Raw genomic sequence first — 18,140 nt, 5'->3', positions numbered from 1 at the left:
GGAGTTTCAAAGGACAACTGTATTTTGAAATTACTGTGGAGCTTTCAGTAAAGGCTCTTGTTCATGTTTTTGTGGTATTGTGAGCATTGTGACTATTAAAAAAGTGTTTATATATGTGTGTGTGTGTATATATATATATATCATGATCAATGAAGGTTTTGGTAGCTTTCTGTGTCTAATTTTTGTTGAATATTGTTCATAGATTTAAGTAACATGCTTTTCTTTTAGTAACATGCTATTTGAACTTAGGGCCTTGCTCTTGTTAGACAAGCACATACTCTACCATTTGGGCAATACCTCCAGCCCTTCTTCAAACGTTTTAAAAGTGTGTATAAATGACTGAAATGAAGAGAATCATTGAAGCATGGTTTCTTAATTTTTTGTAAATTTATAACTCTTAGCAATTGAGATCTGTCTCATTCAGTCTATTTTACTCACCCTCTTTTAATCTGTTTCTCTCTCTATCTCCTTGTCTCTGTCTGTCTATTATTCCTTCACTCTTCCTCCCCATCTTTGTCTGCCTCTCCATGTCTCTCTGTCTTTGTCTCAGTCTATTTCTCGGTGTATCTCTTTTAATCTATCTCTGTCTTTCTCTTGCCTTCACCCCCCCTTTCTCTCTCTTTCTCTTTCTCTCTCTCTCTCTCTCTCTCTCTCTCTCTCTCTCTCTCTCTCTCTCTCTCTCTCTCTCTCTCTCTCTCTCTCTCTCTCTCTCTCTCTCTTCCTCTTCCTTTATGGAGATTTCTTGCAGATGCCCACCTGCATTAGAAATGATGCTGTTTTCTCTATATCATCTATGGAGGTTTCTATAGTCTATAATAAGAAAATGACAATTACTTTTACAATTTCGTTGTGTTAACTAGTATATTTCTAAACTGTAAGTTTGCTCAGGAGCTGTAGACGTGCCTTTGCTCGTTGGCAGCCCTAGCTCCCTCCTCTTCCCACCACTGTGCAACTGTACATTTCTCTCTGATGCAGATAGAGCTGCTGGTGCATGGAGACATTTTGCTCTTTGTGAAGTGGATGCTTTTTTTTTCTTTTTTGAGTGCTTGTATCCTCAATAGCCTCTTTGGGGGTTTTTGAAATGAGAATTTTTAATATATACTGGGAATTTGGGGGCTAGACCATAGTGAACAAGAACAGACTTGGAACATGACATTGATAGAAGTATCATCTTTATACATATCATTTTTGTCACCAAGAAGGCAGAGTCCTTCCTGAAATACAAAGATGTAGACTTACGTGAGTACAAAGGATTGTTTTGCAGTGAGTACAATGAAGATGGTTGCATCCCTACAAGTGCAGTAGCTGTTAGTAAAGTCAAACCCTTCGTTTTTGTGCTGATGTAGGGGGCAGGCTCCCTGTGAAGCTGAGCTGAATTACTTGAGGACGGCCAAGTCCCTAGAGATGTATGGTGTTGACCTCCATCCTGTCTATGTGAGTAACATTTAATTAAAACACAAAATATGTTAAGCTGATGACATTTTTCTTAAAAAGTCACTGGGACTCCCTGAGGAGAGTAGCAGTCCTGTTGTTTGACAAGTGGATGAGACTTTTTTCATCTGGGTTTTCCAAACACAAAGCAGCTCTTGCATGGATTAAGCCCTAATGAGGTTTGCATAAAAGTCTGTGATTATATTTCCATGTGTAGAAAACAATTAACTGGGCTTGAAAACACAATCTGGATAACAGCTCCAAAGGGCTTAGCTAAACGTCAAAACAATTTAAAATTGGTTTATAATTGATCGTGTGAGACAGAAAACAGGAGGGTTTTCCAAAAATAGGTATTATGGCTGAAAATCATAAGGAAAATAACTTGTCAGGTGAAGCCGGCATTAGGCAACAGTCCAGATTAGCAGTGGTAGGGCTGTTAGATGGGCATGTTCTATCTGTAGGAGGCTGACTCCCACTGAAAGTATCACTGCAGGGGCTGGGAAAGTGGCTCAGTGGTAGAGTGCATGCCTTGCATGCATGAGGCCCTGGGTTCGATTCCTCAGCACCACATAAGCAGAAAAAGCTGGAAGTGGCGCTGTGGCTCAAGTGGTAGAGCACTATCCTTGAGCTGAAGAGCTGAGGGACAGTGCCCAGGCCCAGAGTTAAGGCCCGACCACTGGCAAAAAAAAAAAAAAAAAAAAAAAAAAAGAAAGTATCACTGCATTAATAGAAATATTTTTTGCAGATTTTCTTCAGTGTGGCTGATGAAAACTTGCCAGAAGTGGTGATTAGTTACACTAGATCTGCATTGAGTGTTCTTCTCATCTAGGTCTTACTCTCTGAGCCATTCCTCGTAAAATGGTTTATTGTATACCAGTAAGATTGAAATGCATCACTTTACATGACATTCATGTAGTTAGTAATAGTCACATTTAATTTTTTGAAATAATAAGTCAAGTGCCATTTTTATTTAATGGGTGGTACTGGCGCTTGAACCCAGAGCCTCTTTATCTTCCTTAGCTTTTCTGCTTCTGGCTGGCACTCTACCACTCAAGGCATACCTCTGCTTTCAGCTTTTTGCTGGTCAAGAGTTTCATGGACTTTTCTAGGCTGGCTTCAAATTGGAATCCTCCTACCTCAGTCTAGCTCTAAGTATCTAGGATTACAGCAAGTGACTTATTCTTTATAAGAAATAAATAGCTAGAGATGAACTTTTAAAAAATCAGTTGGATTTGAGAATTCCTTAGTGTTTAAGAAACCCCAGTAAAACTTTCTCTAAAGCAGACAACTCATATATTCACTTTGTAGTATGTCTTTTTTATCATCAATATTTCCTGAAACAAGAAATCATTTTCTATTATTTTTTGAAGCATGAGAAGCATACTGGGGGGGGAGGGGTGTGGGAAGGTGGCTCAGTGGTAGAGTGCTTGCCTTATATGCATGAGGCCCTGGGTTTGATTCCTCAGCACCACATAAGCAGAAATAGCTGGAAGTGGTGCTGTGGCTCAAGAGGTAGAGGGCTAGCCTTGAGCCGAAGAGCTGAGGGACAGCACCCAGGCCGAATTCAGGTCCCATGACCGACCAAAAAAAAAAAAAAAGAAGAAGCATACCAGGGCACACAGTCCATGTACAAATGATAGTTACAGAACAGATTGAGAGAAAGTAATCGTGTTAATCTCATTAGTTCATTAACTGCTTCACAGCACTACCCTTTAAGAAAACCTTTAGTGTGGTGATGTATATTTGTAATCCTAGTACTTGGGAGGTAAAGGCAAGAGGATTTCAAGTTTGAGGCCAGCTTGGACTGTTACGCAGCATGACTCTGTCACAAAACAAAATACCTCTAAAACTTTCCCCTTAGGTTTTCAGATTTTTAAAAGAACATTCCATAAGGAAAACTTATAAAGAGAGTCTTCTGAAAAATGTTTCTGCTTCTGTAATGTTTATCCTCACCCACAATCAAGTTTGTTGGTGGGTTGAAATTTATGGGAAATGACCTAGATTTGTTAGGATCTTTCATGCGTTCCTTTAAGATTGAATTTCCAGAGCTGAGAGTGGGCAACAGCTGGATTCTTCCAATGTGCATTAGTGATCTTCTTGTTCCTATGAATGTAATTTTGCAGGCTTTTAGTTCTGCACATTGTCTGGATACCTAGAACATAGGTGCTGTGGGTTAAGATTTATCATTGCCTGAAAAATCAAGGTTCTTCAGTCTTTTATGAGAAGATTTTCTTTTCTTTTTCTTTCTTTCTTTATTTGGTGCCTATCCTGGGGCTTGAACTCAGAGTCTGGGTGCTGTCCTCAAGTTTCTTTTGCTCAAGGCTAGCACTTTACCAGTTGAACCACAGCTCTACTTCTGAGGTTTTGAGAGTTTATTGGAGATAATAGTCTCACAGACTTTCCTGCCTGGGCTGGCTTTGAACTATAATCCTCAGATCTCAGCCTCCTGAGTAGTTAGGATTACAGGCTTGAACCACAAGTGCCCACCAGTACCACCTGAACTGCAGTGAAGAGTTTCTATTTTTTAATTTTTTTGAGCAAAGTTACAAGTGAAGAAAGGAGTATGGTGTGTGTCTGCTGTTGGCTGCCTGAATTTGTTGGTGAATTGGTTCTCAAGATTGTCTATATCAGAGAGAAAAATGAAGATAAACCATTTGAAATCACCCTGGATAGAAGCCAGTGCTTCAAGCCTTGGCTGTAGGAAGATCATTTGGAGCTCCTGTGTATTTTGGAAGCTCTAGACCCTGCCTGGGGATTGTGAGTTATTGGTGTGGTTGCCCTGAGTCATCAGTATTTTAAGCTGCAGAGGGATTCTGGTTAATGTTTATCGAGGGTCAGGTATCACTATGGAAGCAGCAGGGGCTACCTCAGTTAGTGGCTTGGTGGAATGCCCCAGATCCTTTGTACTGACACTGGGACTTGAACTCAGGGCCTGGGCACTCTCTCTTAGCCTTTTCTCTTAAGGGGAGCCACACCTCTACTTCTGGCTTTTTTTTTTTTTTTGCAGTTAATTGGAGATAAAAGACTCCTCACACACTTTTCTGCCCTGGCTTACTTCAAACTTCAATCTTCAGAGGTCAGCCTCCTGAGTAGCTAGGATTATAGGTGTGAACCACTGGTACCCAGCTTCCCTGGTCCTTTTAATGAGCTAAAGTTATAAGTATGAATTAACACTAAGGTAACAAAGTCCTCTCAAGAACTTCAAGGAAAAAGAAAAGAGCATCAAATTACCTAGTATTATAGCTTAGCTGGCTTTTTAGACAAAAACATTTCAGAAATGAAATCCAACATTAATCCTGTAAGTAGTATTTATATGATCAATTACAGTGTTATAATGAACTTTTATTCGAATAAATTCATGGTTTTGAGCCTATGGGTTTTTTTTTCAGGGAGAAAACAAGTCTGAGTATTTCTTGGGATTAACTCCAGTTGGTGTTGTTGTCTATAAGAACAAGAAGCAAGTGGGGAAGTATTTCTGGTAAGTGACCAGAGGACACAGTCAGAAGTTAACCACTGAATGTCTCAGTCTTATAGGATGCTTGTGTCCTTGAAAGGGTGGGCACCTGATCAATACGTGGTAAATATGTGAGTGTGTGACCTTTTTCTTCTAATGGCCCCTTAGTATATAATCTCTCCAAATTTCAGGCACTGAGGTTCTAGGCTCTGGGGAAACTCTGGTAGGATTTCCCACCCGCTCTGATGAGTGCTGGTGGGCTGTGGATCCAGAACAACTCTGAATTTTGGCTTTGATTTACCAATGAATGGAGGGGCTGGAGGATCCTAAGGCCCTGGCTGTCTTGGGAAGATGGCACTGTCAGGCCTGGGGGTGCCAAGTTGCTGTGTGCATATAGTAGAGAAGTGAAGATAGGATGATGGGAATGGAGCAAAGGACTTGCGTGGAAAACTCTATAAGTCACTACAGAAGTATATAAAGTCAGTCACCAACCTTTTTGTCTACTGGATACTTCTCTGACTTTCTGAAAGATGAAGTCTTTAAAACCACAACTGCTTTGTTCTTTTTCAGGCCTCGGATCACAAAGGTTCACTTTAAGGAGACTCAGTTTGAACTCCGGGTACTGGGAAAAGATGTAAGTTTTTGTGAACACTTAGCTTAAATACAAAGGCAAGAAAGGGTCTTATCTGATATTTATAACCTAAAAGACATTGGGAGACAAAACTATGGGGTTTTCTTCCTGGGGAAACATGTTAATGAACTCAGTGTATACAACTTCTACAAGAAAGGGAAAGGGAAATAAGTAGTAAAGAATAAGATGAGGAAATGTCATTTTGGTTTTAGCAAAGGGAAGCAGAACCTTTCTAGGGCAGAGGAGAGACTAGGAGGTTTTTATCATTATTACTGTAATTTGCTAGTCAGTGCCATCTGTGAGGGGAGGATTCATATAATCTGAAAGGTGTAGCCTGCACACAGGATGCAAAATTGTGTCCTACCTTTTCTGAAGTAAATTTAACATTCTGATTGGACTCACATGTCTGCTTGCTCCTTGTTGAGCTTTGATAGACAAACCAAACAGAAACTGGCCACTTTCGAGGGAGACCATGAGTTGAGGTACGGAAATGTGGACTTCCGCTGTCCCTGGGCAGTGTGGAGACAGCATAAAGGGTGTTAGAGGCCAGTGTACTTTTACAGCTTCACAGGTGCACTCTAGGATACTAATTGAAGAAGGCAAAGATGATAAAGCTTCCTCTTAAACTAACCTATAGAAACCATGCTCTCAGAAGATGCTGTTAGTCCTGTCCTTAGGGGAAAATGTGATTTAAGGAATCTGTTTTTCTATCTCTTTTGATAGTAATTCCATGCTGAACAAAAACTAAGCACAACTGGAATTGAACTGGCTTTCGTAAAGTTAAAAAGGATTTACACAGAAATCAGCTCTTTCATGTCCACACATGGGCACAGGAATAAGATAGCAGCTGTAAGACTGGGATATAGTGTTTGCCAGAGTGCCTCAGAGGTAGTGGGTATTCAGTAATACCACTTAAATGATTACTGGCCTAATTATTGGCAGTAAGTACTGCTAAACGTGAAAATCAGATACTATTTATTCTTCTAGGGAAAAAAGTAAACTGTTTTCCTACTAGTGCTAGTGTTTGTTGATAAAATGAAAGTTAGATTTGGAATTAATTTGAACTTGGAGGTAAACTTTCATATGTTTAAAGAACTGATGGTCCAGAAATCACATAGTAGATATTTTTGTTTGTTTGTTTGTTTTTTTGGGTCCGGTCATGGGGCCTGAACTCTGGGCCTGGGCGCTGTCCCTCAGCTCTTCAGCTTAAGGCTAGTGCTCTACCACTTGAGCCACAGCGCCACTTCCGGCTTTTTTCTTTTTGCTTATGTGGTGCTGAGGAATCTACCACTGAGCCACCTTCCGAGCCCCCAGTAGATATTTTTGGTATTGAAGTTTAAACTCTGGGCCTCATACTTAGTAGGCAGGTAATCTCTTTCTTGTGCCACGACCCTAGCCTGTTCTAGTGTTATATTTTGGATAGGGTCTCATGCTTTATTGTCTAGGGCCAGCCTCAGATCGTGATTCACTTACCTACACCTTCTCTGTAATGGATCACCACACACGGTTTGTTTGTTGGAATGGGAATCTCACTTTTTGCCTGTGTGGCCTCAAACCATGATCCCTCCCACCTTCATCTCCCAAGTAGCTAGTATTATAGGGTTGTAATACTGTATTCAGCACACACAATAGTTCTTAGAGGTCTAGTTTGAAGAAAGTACATTGTGTTCTTCAACTTCTGATTAGACTTGTTAATCTGAAAAGTTATACTAATGTCTGACTGCTTTAAAAGCATTTAAAAAGTAAATAGCTAAGTCAATAAATGTAATCCAACATATCAACAGAGCCAAGGTCAAGAATCACATGATTATCGCCACAGATGCAGAAAAGGCCTTTGATAAAATTCAACATTCATTCATGCTAAAAGCTCTGGAGAAAATGGGAATAGAAGGAACATTTCTAAAAACAATAAAGGCCATTAATGACAGACCAATAGCCAATATTATACTTAATGGGGAAAAGCTACAACCAATTCTCCTAAAATCAGGAACAAGGCAATGATGCCCACTGTCTCCACTCCTCTTCAATATAGTCCTGGAACCCTTAGCCAGGGCAATAAGGCAAGAAAAAGACATTAAAGGGATCCGCATAGGGAAAGAAGAAGTTAAACTATCCCTTTTTGCAGACAACATGATCCTATACCTTCACGATCCCAAAAACTCCATCCACAAACTCTTAGAAATCATAAATCACTTCAGTAAAATAGCAGGATACAAAATAAACCCACAAAAATCAGTTGCCTTCCTGTACACTGACAATGTACAAGAAGAGAGGGAAATAAAGGGAGCAACCCCATTCACAATAACCTTCCAAAAAATAAAATATTTAGGAATTAACCTAACCAAAGATGTAAAAGAACTATTTAATGAGAACTATAAAAAGTTAAAGAAAGAAATTGCAGAAGACACTAGGAAATGGAAAGACCTCCCATGCTCCTGGACTTAATATAGTAAAGATGGTAATACTTCCAAAACTAATATACAAATTCAATGCAATTCCTATTAAAATCCCAATGACGTACATCACTGAAATACAGAAAACAGTCCAAAAATTCCTATGGAAAAACAAAGGACCTAGAATAGCCAAAACAATTCTAGGGAATAAAGACAATATGAGAGGGCTATCCATGCTGAACTTCAAACTCTACTACAGAGCTATAATAACAAAGACAGCATGGTACTGGCACAAAAACAGACCCGAAGACTAATGGAACAGAATAGAAGATCCAGAAATAAATCCACAGGCCTACAGCCAGCTGATATTCGACAAAGGAGCTAAAGACATACAATGGAAGAAACACAGCCTCTTCAACCGTTGGTGCTGGGAAAACTGGGCAGCCACATGCAGAAAACTAACAGTGGACCCCAGCCTATCACCATGCACCAACATCAACTCAAAATGGATTAAAGACCTTAACATTAAACCTGAATCTCTGAAACTACTGCAGGACAGAGTAGGAGAGACACTTGAACTAATAGGCACAGGAAGGAACTTCCTGAACAGAGTTCCAGGGTCACAACAAGTTGGAGAGAGACTCGACAAATGGGACTACCTTAAAATAAAAAGCTACTGCACAGCTAAATCTATCGCAACTAAGCTAGAAAGACAACCAACTAATTGGGAAAAAATATTTACCAGCAATATATCAGACAAGGGGTTAACATCCTGTATATACAGGGAACTCAAGAAACTAATCCCTCCCAAACCTAACAAACCAATTACTAAATGGGCAAGGGAACTAAAGAGGGACTTCTCAGATGAAGAAATAAAAATGGCAAAGAAACACATGAGGAAATGTTCATCATCCCTGGTGGTGAAGGAAATGCAAATAAAGACAACCCTGAGATACCACCTTACCCCAGTCAGAATGTTCCACATCCATAAATCAGCCAACGACAAATGCTGGAGGGGATGTGGAGAAAGAGGAACGCTATTACACTGCTGGTGGGAATGTACACTTATACAACCACTTTGGAAAGCAGTCTGGAGGGTCCTTAGAAAGCTAAAGATTGACCTCCCTTACGACCCAGTCATACCACTTCTAGGCATCTACCCTGAACAACAGGAACCAATATACAAGGACACGTGCACCTCCATGTTTATTGCAGCACTGTTCACAATAGCTAGGATATGGAAACAACCCAGATGCCCCACCACAGATGAATGGATCCAAAAATTGTGGTATCTATACACAATGGAATATTATGCAGCCATTAGAAATGACAAAATAATGGCATTTGCAGGGAAATGGATGGAGCTAGAAGGAATCATGTTGAGCGAGGTAAGCCAAGAATGAAGAGACAAAGGGTACATGGTCTCCCTGATAAGGGGATGCTAAATCCAAAATGTTAGGTGATACGACAAAACTAACAGGACTTAAGAAACAAAGAACTCCCACTCATCTGGTTGAACCACTACTAAATATCCCCACGCTGCTGATCACATATATGGTATATAACATGGGAACACCATTATATGTTACAGACTGTGATAGACAATTTGCTCCAGGAAAGTTAGAATGAACTTGTGACTTTAAATGAGCATCATTATTCCACAATACAGTGAAATTCGGGAAATTATGTAATCACTTAATCACAATCAAAAAAAAAAAAAAAAAGAACCTGGGGAAGGTAGGGAGGGAGGGGATGGTAGGGGGAAAACAATGGAGGGGGTAACAATGTTCAAGAGAAAGTGTACTCATTACCTCACTCATGTAACTGTAACCCTCTGTATAGTATCTTTACAATAAAAAAAAAAGTAAATAGCTAGTTAGTGATTTTTTTTTCTATCTGTAATTTCTTCCTTTCTGTAGTTTTCTTCCTATCCTACCACTGAGGTCATATGACTTAAAAATATAAGGAATAGAATCTGTTAAAAAGTATATGACATTTTCAAGGGTTTTTAAAGCATATAATAATAAGAAATAAGGCTTCTCATGGAGGCATTATTAAAGTATTCTCTCACCTTATACTTATGTTAATTTTGTGAGTGAGGTCCTTTGATGAGCTGCATGTATCCAGTGTGTTTATTTATTTATAGACAGTGTCTTGCTCTGGAGTCCAGGGTAGCTTCAAACTTTTCATCTTCTTGACTCAGTCTATGAGTACTAGGATTATAGGTATATGTCACTATGTCTAGCTTTGGTGAATTACTTTCATATTACTATTTTATTGATTTAAAATGTCTTCTCCTACCGAGAGTCAGTGTTTACATCTGAAATCCCAGATACTTGGTAGGCAGAGATTGGGAGAATTCTGGTTTTAGGCTGGCCCAGGCAAAAAGTTAGGAAGACCCCCCCCCCCCATCCCCATCTCAGTCAATAAGTTGGGCATGATAGTGTGTGTCTGTTGTGCCAGGTATGCTGGGTGTATAATTTGAGGCTGACCTTGGCAAAAATGCATGATCCAACTTGAAAAATAACTAATGTGGAAAAAAAGGAGTTAGAATTTTACACAGCTCAAGTGATAAAGCCCCTGTTAAGCAAGCATGCGGCTCCATCTTCAAAAATATATACTGAACTGTATAGCACATGATTTCTCTATATATGAATATGTATACAGAATATGTATACATATAATATGTGTATATGTGTGCAGTACTGCCAAAATAAAATGAATAAAATGTCTTCCACTGTCCTAAGGAAAGTATTTGGTAAAGTCAGAGTTAATCTGAGCTTCCAGCATCTTAGACTTCTTAAGTAAAACATAACAGCAACAAAACCAATATCATTATATTACTTTTCATTGACCATCTCCACCACAATAGAACCAGTTTCCTCATTCAGCTTTGACATTGGCTGTGTATGTGGAGAGGCCAAAGAATGGCTTCCTCCCCCTACTCCCTCCCCCCCTGGGTCATTAAAACTCACTCTCTGAAATCATTAGTGATGTGACCCAGCAGGCCACTGAACATGAGGCTTGAATCAAAAGGATTTTTTAAAAAAATTATTAAATAGCATGTTAATTTAATCCAAAACATGGTATTTCTAGAGTATTCTTGCTTGCAGAGTGTTTTTCTTTCCTTCTTTCTCCATCAGGGTCTCCCTTTGTGAAGCAGGATTTACATAATGTAGAATCAAGTTGATTATTATGGAGGCCTAACTGTAATCACAGATTGAATTTAAAAGCCCTTTCAAATCCATCACCTGGAACAGTAATCATATTCAGCTTGAAGGGTGGTTCAAGTGCTTGTTCTGCTGCTGTTCTGGTATGCTGGCTTGGTAAAGAGACTGAACTCCATTCCTAGTGCTTTCTGGCCAACTGAAGTCTTTGTATTATTTATATTTCAAAATAGGCATTGTGCTTTAAATAACACCTTGCAGAAATATGAATTTGGGGTACAGATATTTTACATGATCATAGTAGAAAATCTAAAAAACAAACTATTGTAAGAATCCTTCACAACCATCCCAGGGGACCACACAGAGGCAGGCAGGTACAGGAGAAAGCTTATTATAAGGTTTATTAGAGGGGCCACAGCATCCTGGAAGAGGGAGCCCATGGCATCTGCTCCTATCCAGGTGGCAGGCAGGCCTGGGGGAGGAAGTGAGGGTGAAATAGTGGATATTATTAATACATTGTTACTATTGCTTCCATTAATATTGAATACCTCATTTGTGTATATATTCATATATTGATATGTCATGCCCAATATGGTTTGGTACATTTTTTTAGTTTAATTTTATTGTCAAGGTGATTTACAGAGGGGTTACAGTTACACACATAAGGTAGTGAGTACATTACTTGTCAAACTTGTTAACACCTCCCTCATTTTTCTCCAACTTCCCTCCTATCACTCCCCCCACCAAGTTGTGCAGTTCATTCCAACATGTTGTCTTGTGAGTATTCTTGTTGCATTGGTTCATCCTTTATCCTTGGTCTCATCATTTGAATGTTTTATTCTTAGTATTATACCTTAAGAATTTTCTTCTCATTTTATCTATTTTGTATGTGCCTGTTTGGTATTTGATCAATTTTATTTTCATTTTTTTTTTGCTATTGTGGATGCAGTCTTCTGTTTTGTCATATGTAGCCTAGGTGGGCCTCAAACTCACAGTTCTACTGCCTTATCTACCTGCTGGTGTTATAGGCACGTACCAACACACATAGCTTCTGATTTTGGCTAGAAGTAAAAGCTTTGAAATATTGCTAAGTTTATCTCAGATCTGGCCATTTTGCCCAATTCCTGTGTTCTAGACAAGAGTTTTTAAATTTGGGTCTCATAAACTTCCATAGCAATATAATAATATCATTTTCAAGTGAAAATAATTTATTTCTCTGCTATGTACATTTCACATTTATTGTTATTATTAACACTCTAGAAGTAATGATTTACAAATAGAAGTCATCCTTGGTGATGGTAGTGATTCTGTCTTTAATCTGTGACTTGTTTAGTTATTTTATTTTGAACTGAAGGCTTCATGCTCTTAACCAAGCACTGACCCACTTGAGCCATGCCCCCAGCCCTTTGGCTTTAGACATACTTCAGATATCTTCCTTTTTTTTTTTTTGTCTTGGATTGATCCTCCTACCTCCTGCTTAGCTAGAATTCCAGATATGGTGTACTAGGCTTGCCTTAGTTGTTGAGATAGGCTCTATGCTAACTTTTTGTACAGGCTGGTCTTGAACTCAGTCCTCTTTACTTCCTGGAATTTTGAGCCACAACACCCAGCCTTTAGTCTTCAATCTTTAATGAAGCCCTGCCTCCCCCCACCCCCCCCCCCCAAAGAGGCTGTTTCTTAACAGGGTAGTAACAAAGTACTAAAAAGTTCCTGGATTCTATACTTAGCCACCAGGGAGGTAGGGGAAAGAGTCCTAGTGACTGAAAGGTGCTTGATCTGGAAGGTCCAAGAGTCCTGCTGTGAGTTTGTTGAAGTTAAAATATCTCTGAGACATCTAAATGGAGAAATGATCAGAAGTTGCCTTATAAGTCAGACTTCAGGACCAAGTTCTGAGCAGAATATACATGTTTGAGAATCATTAGTGTGTATGGGTATTTGAAGTCACAAGGGGATATAAAGCCCATAAGGGACAGGACCACCAAGGAGAAAAGAGGGCATCAAAAAAGGTGGAGATCAGCACTGAGGTAGAAGGAAAGTCTTATGTTGAGGAAATTTCATGGTATTGACATGCATCCAATAAGATCAGGACTGTGAAGGCACTCCTAAATTTAGAAATGACAACACTAGTTTCACTGGAGTAGAAAAGTGAGTTCAACCTAGCAGTTCTCCTCTGAAGAATGCAGAAGACATGATATTCTGTGCTACACTTAAGTAAAAATTAAAAAAAAATAGAAATACTATAGAAGTCTATGACTAGGAGAATGAAAAATAAATTGATGCATGTCCAGAAAAGAGAAGTAACAGGAAAAAGGAGAACATAAGTTAAGTACAGACAGTTCTTTGGAAGATAGGAATGGGGATGTATCTGGCAGAAAGGTTAGGAGGTGTGGGGGGGGGGGGCGGGGAGGAATGACCTGAAGTATGACAGCTGCCCTTAGAGTCTGCAGGTGGCATAAGTTGGGAGTCTCAGGGGAAGGAGAGAGGGTTTTCTGAAAGAGGCACTAGGGATCAGGGAGGATTCACTTTCATGCCCAGCGATGGGAGATCAGCAGAAACAAAAAGTGTAGCACCTCTGGGGAGGCCTGTGTGGAAGCTGTATCTGCCAGGGAGAGTCAGGTTCAGTTTTGCAAGAGTATGAGGACAAAGGAAAGAGAACAGACTGTGGAGGTTTGGGAATTTGCTAATGAGAGGCCATGAATTCCAGAGGGCATAAATGGAATTGGGTATTGGTAGAGAGGGGAACAGACCAGGAGCTCTGGGAAGATAATATGCTGAGCAACATTTGGGGTTGAGTGACATAAACACAGGTAAGATGCATGATAAAGCTATGGGCTGTGAGTGTTGGAAGGCTTGAAGGCTGAGTTTCCTTGTCTGCCTTTTCACAGATGATGGGGTAGAAAACTAATGGGGGTCAGTATGCTAGCTAGCTAGGTCTGAGAAGGCCTCTGGTACTTGTGGGCATGTACTTGGTCTTGACTTTTGCTGATGGACCTGAGGACTTAAAGGGAAACTGAGTGCCACAGCAGTCTCTAGCCTTTTGAGGGGACTCAGGCTGCAAGGTGGAATAGTACAGACACTGAGAACAAAGGGTCTGAGGCTGGGAATAGTCTACTGAGCAAGAGGATGTGGTAAGAGACCTCATTGCAAGGAGGGAGGCAAGTGGGTAGATGTAGAAGGCATGCAGGAGATAATATTACTTCTGATGGTAGCAGATTGAATGGTTTTGTGGATCATACACTAATTTCTTGGCTTTGGCATCAAGGAAAGTATGCCATTCCTCTAAGCCCATAACTTGGCATGTGTAGTAAGCTCATTTATGAAATTAATGTTAAGGATGAGTAAATAGTACTGTAATTACTTGATGGACAGTGCATCCCGAGACTTGCCTTAGCTAAACTTACTCAGCATGACAGGGCATAGGACCAAAAGTTTCCTGGCAACTCTGCCATAAGTAATTAGACCCATTTGGCAGAACTCTCCGGTCTGCTTTGGGGCAAGGACACAGGAAGTGATGGTGGCAAGAACTTGCTACCATTGGTCAATGAGCCTAAGAGATCAGCTTAAGTAAATGTTGGGTTCCTGCACATTTCAAAATAACACTACAGCTTATAAGATATAAATACACACACACACACACACACACACACACATACACACACATATATTTAATTTGAGAATAATCCCACATTTATAAAAAAGTAGTATGCTCAAGTATTACAAAGAAAATGTGTCCAATTCCAAATATTACAAAGAAAATGTGTCCAATTCCTCCACATTTACTTGCTCTAACATTTTACTCCATGCCTTAATAAGTTGTTCTCTCTCTTTCCATTCACACCCAATTCTTTTCTAAGCCATGTGAGAGTAAGCTATCCATATAATAGACCCTCGAGACTGTAGTATGTATTTCCCAAGAATAAGATTGCTCTCTGGTAGCACCTCAGTGTTGTTAATCAACTTAATAAATTCATATCAATATCACACTTTGACTGTCTATCAACTCTCCTCCAGTTTTGTTGGTTGACCTGAAAATGTCCTCATCGCATCTCCCTAAACAGTATAGAATTCAGTTAGCCTTCTTTAATCTGGAACATTCGCATAGAATTTCTTTGTTTTATATATTGACATTTCAAAGGAATCCAGTCCTAAAGTAGAAAGCTTTTCATTTCTTTTTTTAAAATTTAACTTTTATTTCTCTATTTCCCCTTGTGATCACACCAAAGTCCATGCTGTCTAGCTGCACTGGGAGGCACATGATAGCAATGTGTTACCCCTTATTGGCTAATAAGTTTGATTATGTGGTCACAGTGTTACCTGATTTCTCCACTATGTATTTCCTGGTTTGTATATATGGTTGTTGTTGTTGTTACTTTCTTCCCTTGAAGCTAGTGAGTAGTCTGTGGAGGAGATACAGACAACCATGGTAAATATTGCACTCCCTGTCAGAGTTTCCTTGTGTATTTAACATTCATTGAGAGTTCTTGCCTGATCTGATCTTTTACTAAACTAATTGCACAGGGCTGATTGTCTAGCTTCCCCACTCCTTCTGTATTTATCACCCAGCCCTTGGGATTCCACTGCAAGCAGAGATTCTTTCATTTATTTATCTATTTTTGGCATATGATAGTTATTAAATTTATTGTGTTGGAAAGTATAAGACAGTATCATAACCAAGTAATCAAATTTAACAGCAATAATACTAGGATAGATATGATACAGTTCTCTGAGGACATAGCAGGCTGCTATGATAATCCTTACAAAAAAATCCCCACAAACTGCTATCTAAACCTAATCATGAGAAAATAGTGGACATACAATTTGTGGGATTTCTAAGGAAGATTACCCAGAAACTTTTAAAGACAATGAACTGTCATCAAGAGACCAGAAACTGTTTCAGCATGTGGTCTAGAGATTCAGCAGCTCAGTGCCATGGTTCTGGACAGACCTTTCTGGACAGACCATAAGGTCAGCAGTGGTAATCCTTAAAACTTGGAGCATGTCTGAGAATGACATGATGGTAGCGAAAGCAGTGTTAAATTCCTGATTTTCATAATTATACAGTGGCTTTTTAAGATGACACATTAGAAGTAAGGAATTCGCCCTATGAGACTTAGGATAGAAGGCATTATCATTTTACTTATTTTCATGGTGCTGGAAATATGACAGTATGGGAAGGGTGATTAACTTCAGAGAATGTAAATCACCCCAGGTCCCATTATGAGAATATGTGTTCACATTATGAAGATACCTTAGCTCTGGGCATGGTGGCCACCATATTTGACAATGAAATGCACATTGATTGTATAAGGTCTTCCAGATCAGGATTCAGTTCTCTGATGGCTGTGCTGAGAATTTAGGCAGGAAAGATGAGAAATTGAAGCAGTATTGTTATGGACATGGGGGACAAGGGTAGTTAGTAGTTTATAGTAGTTTGTGTCACAGATTCTGGTCTCACACTGGATGAATTCTAGACCTCAGTCTTATGTACCATGGGAAGATGTTAACCCATTTACTCCCTTTTTTCCCTCCCTCCCTCCCTCCCTCCCTCCCTCCCTCCCTCCATCCATCCCTCCTTCCCTGCCTGCCTGCCTGCCTGCCTGCCTGCCTGCCTTCCTTCCTTCTTTCCTTCCTTCCTTCCTTCCTTCCTTCCTTCCTTCCTTCCTTCCTTCCTTCCTTCCTTCCTTCCTTCCTTCATTTCCTTCCCTCCTTCCCTCCTTCCCTCCTTCCTTCCTTCCCCATTCAGTTCACTCATATCATCCTATATTAGTTATACAGAAAGGGATTTTATTCTGATATTTCCATGGATGTTGACAATGAATTCCTATCAGGCACACCCCGTCCCCTTTTCCTCTTTCTTTTCCTCTTCCTACCTTCCTTCAAACAATTTCAGTGGGTTTCATTGTTCTGTTTTTGTACATACAAACAATGCTTCCACCATATCCATCCTCCTTTGTTAATCCTTGCCTTTCATGGTTTCTGATATATTACTGTGCCTAACTTTTTATTTATTTATTTTTATTTTTATTGTGAACATACTGTACAGAGGGGTTACAATTACATGGGCAAGATAATGAGTACATTTCTTATCAAGAATTGCAGCCTCCTCCTTTGTTTACCCTTAACATCCCTTCCCAGCCTCCCCCGCCCCCCACCCTATCCTCCCCCCCCCCCAAAGTTGTAAAGTTCGTTTTTTCGACATAACAACTTGTACTTCTCATTCTTGCAATGGGTCCACCTGTATCCTTAAATGACTTGTTTTTCCCCTTCTCCTCCACAAATTATACCAACATAAAATATAGTGAAAGCAGGGGTTATACTATGGGGGAGGGACATACAAAACAACAAAGAAATAATCTTATAAATGCGTTAGAAACAAATGCATGAAAGAAAAAAAAACATTTAAATACATATCTAAGGATTCATTTTCCTAACATCACATTATCTGACCTTTTCTGCTTGATGTGCCTAACTTTTTATTTGCAAGTTGTTCTAGATTTGGTCAACAGAAGTCCCTTTAGTCCCTGTGCCCTTTAGATTTTTGTCCATCATTAGTTGTGTACTTCTTCCCTTTTGCTATAGTATGGTATTTCAGGTGCATTTTGTATCTCTCTCTCTCCTACCCTGGTATCAGCCATGTCTCTAAGGAGCCCTGGTTCATTTGTGTGGGGGAATGGTTGTAGTTTCTGTGCTGGGTGTAGTCATTACTGCTGGGAGAATTTGGCCACCTACCCTTTTCAAATAGACAGCATGAGGCAATCTTTATGCTTATATACAAGCTTAGCCCACACTTCACATAATTACAAACACAAATGCACATATTTGTGCATGTGAAGCTGAACATACACATACTCATGAATATTTTAGAAATACTGAGTTCACAACATACCTCATATCCACAGGATTCTTTCTTGCCTTCTTTCATTTCATGTTTTTATGTTCTTTCTTTGACCATGAAAATCTTGGCTCCCAGTAACAGTAACACATTGACTCATTCACTTAGATCTAAAATGCATATCAAATTTCAGAACCACTTTGGCTAAACCACTAAAATTATTTGCAGTTCT

At 39.6% G+C, this 18,140-nt stretch overlaps 1 protein-coding gene across 3 annotated transcripts in view; it reads left to right on the top strand.

The window, feature by feature from the left end:
* The window catches only part of Epb41l4a (erythrocyte membrane protein band 4.1 like 4A), a 237,591-nt gene that overhangs the window by 133,759 nt on the left and 85,692 nt on the right, over positions 1-18,140 (top strand). For all 3 annotated transcript variants that reach the window (XM_070036044.1, XM_070036043.1, XM_070036045.1), the window contains 3 exons: positions 1,347-1,434; positions 4,821-4,909; positions 5,456-5,519. In XM_070036044.1, coding sequence (XP_069892145.1) covers positions 1,347-1,434; positions 4,821-4,909; positions 5,456-5,519 — 241 coding nt within the window. The remainder of the gene's footprint in view (positions 1-1,346; positions 1,435-4,820; positions 4,910-5,455; positions 5,520-18,140) is intronic.

This window comes from Dipodomys merriami, unplaced genomic scaffold (genome assembly GCF_024711535.1).
Source record: "Dipodomys merriami isolate MVZ:Mamm:240054 unplaced genomic scaffold, mDipMer1.0.p SCAF_27, whole genome shotgun sequence".
In the NCBI taxonomy this organism is placed as follows: domain Eukaryota; kingdom Metazoa; phylum Chordata; class Mammalia; order Rodentia; family Heteromyidae; genus Dipodomys; species Dipodomys merriami.
Note: the sequence above shows the minus strand (reverse complement) of the source record. Positions and strands in the feature narration are given on the sequence as shown.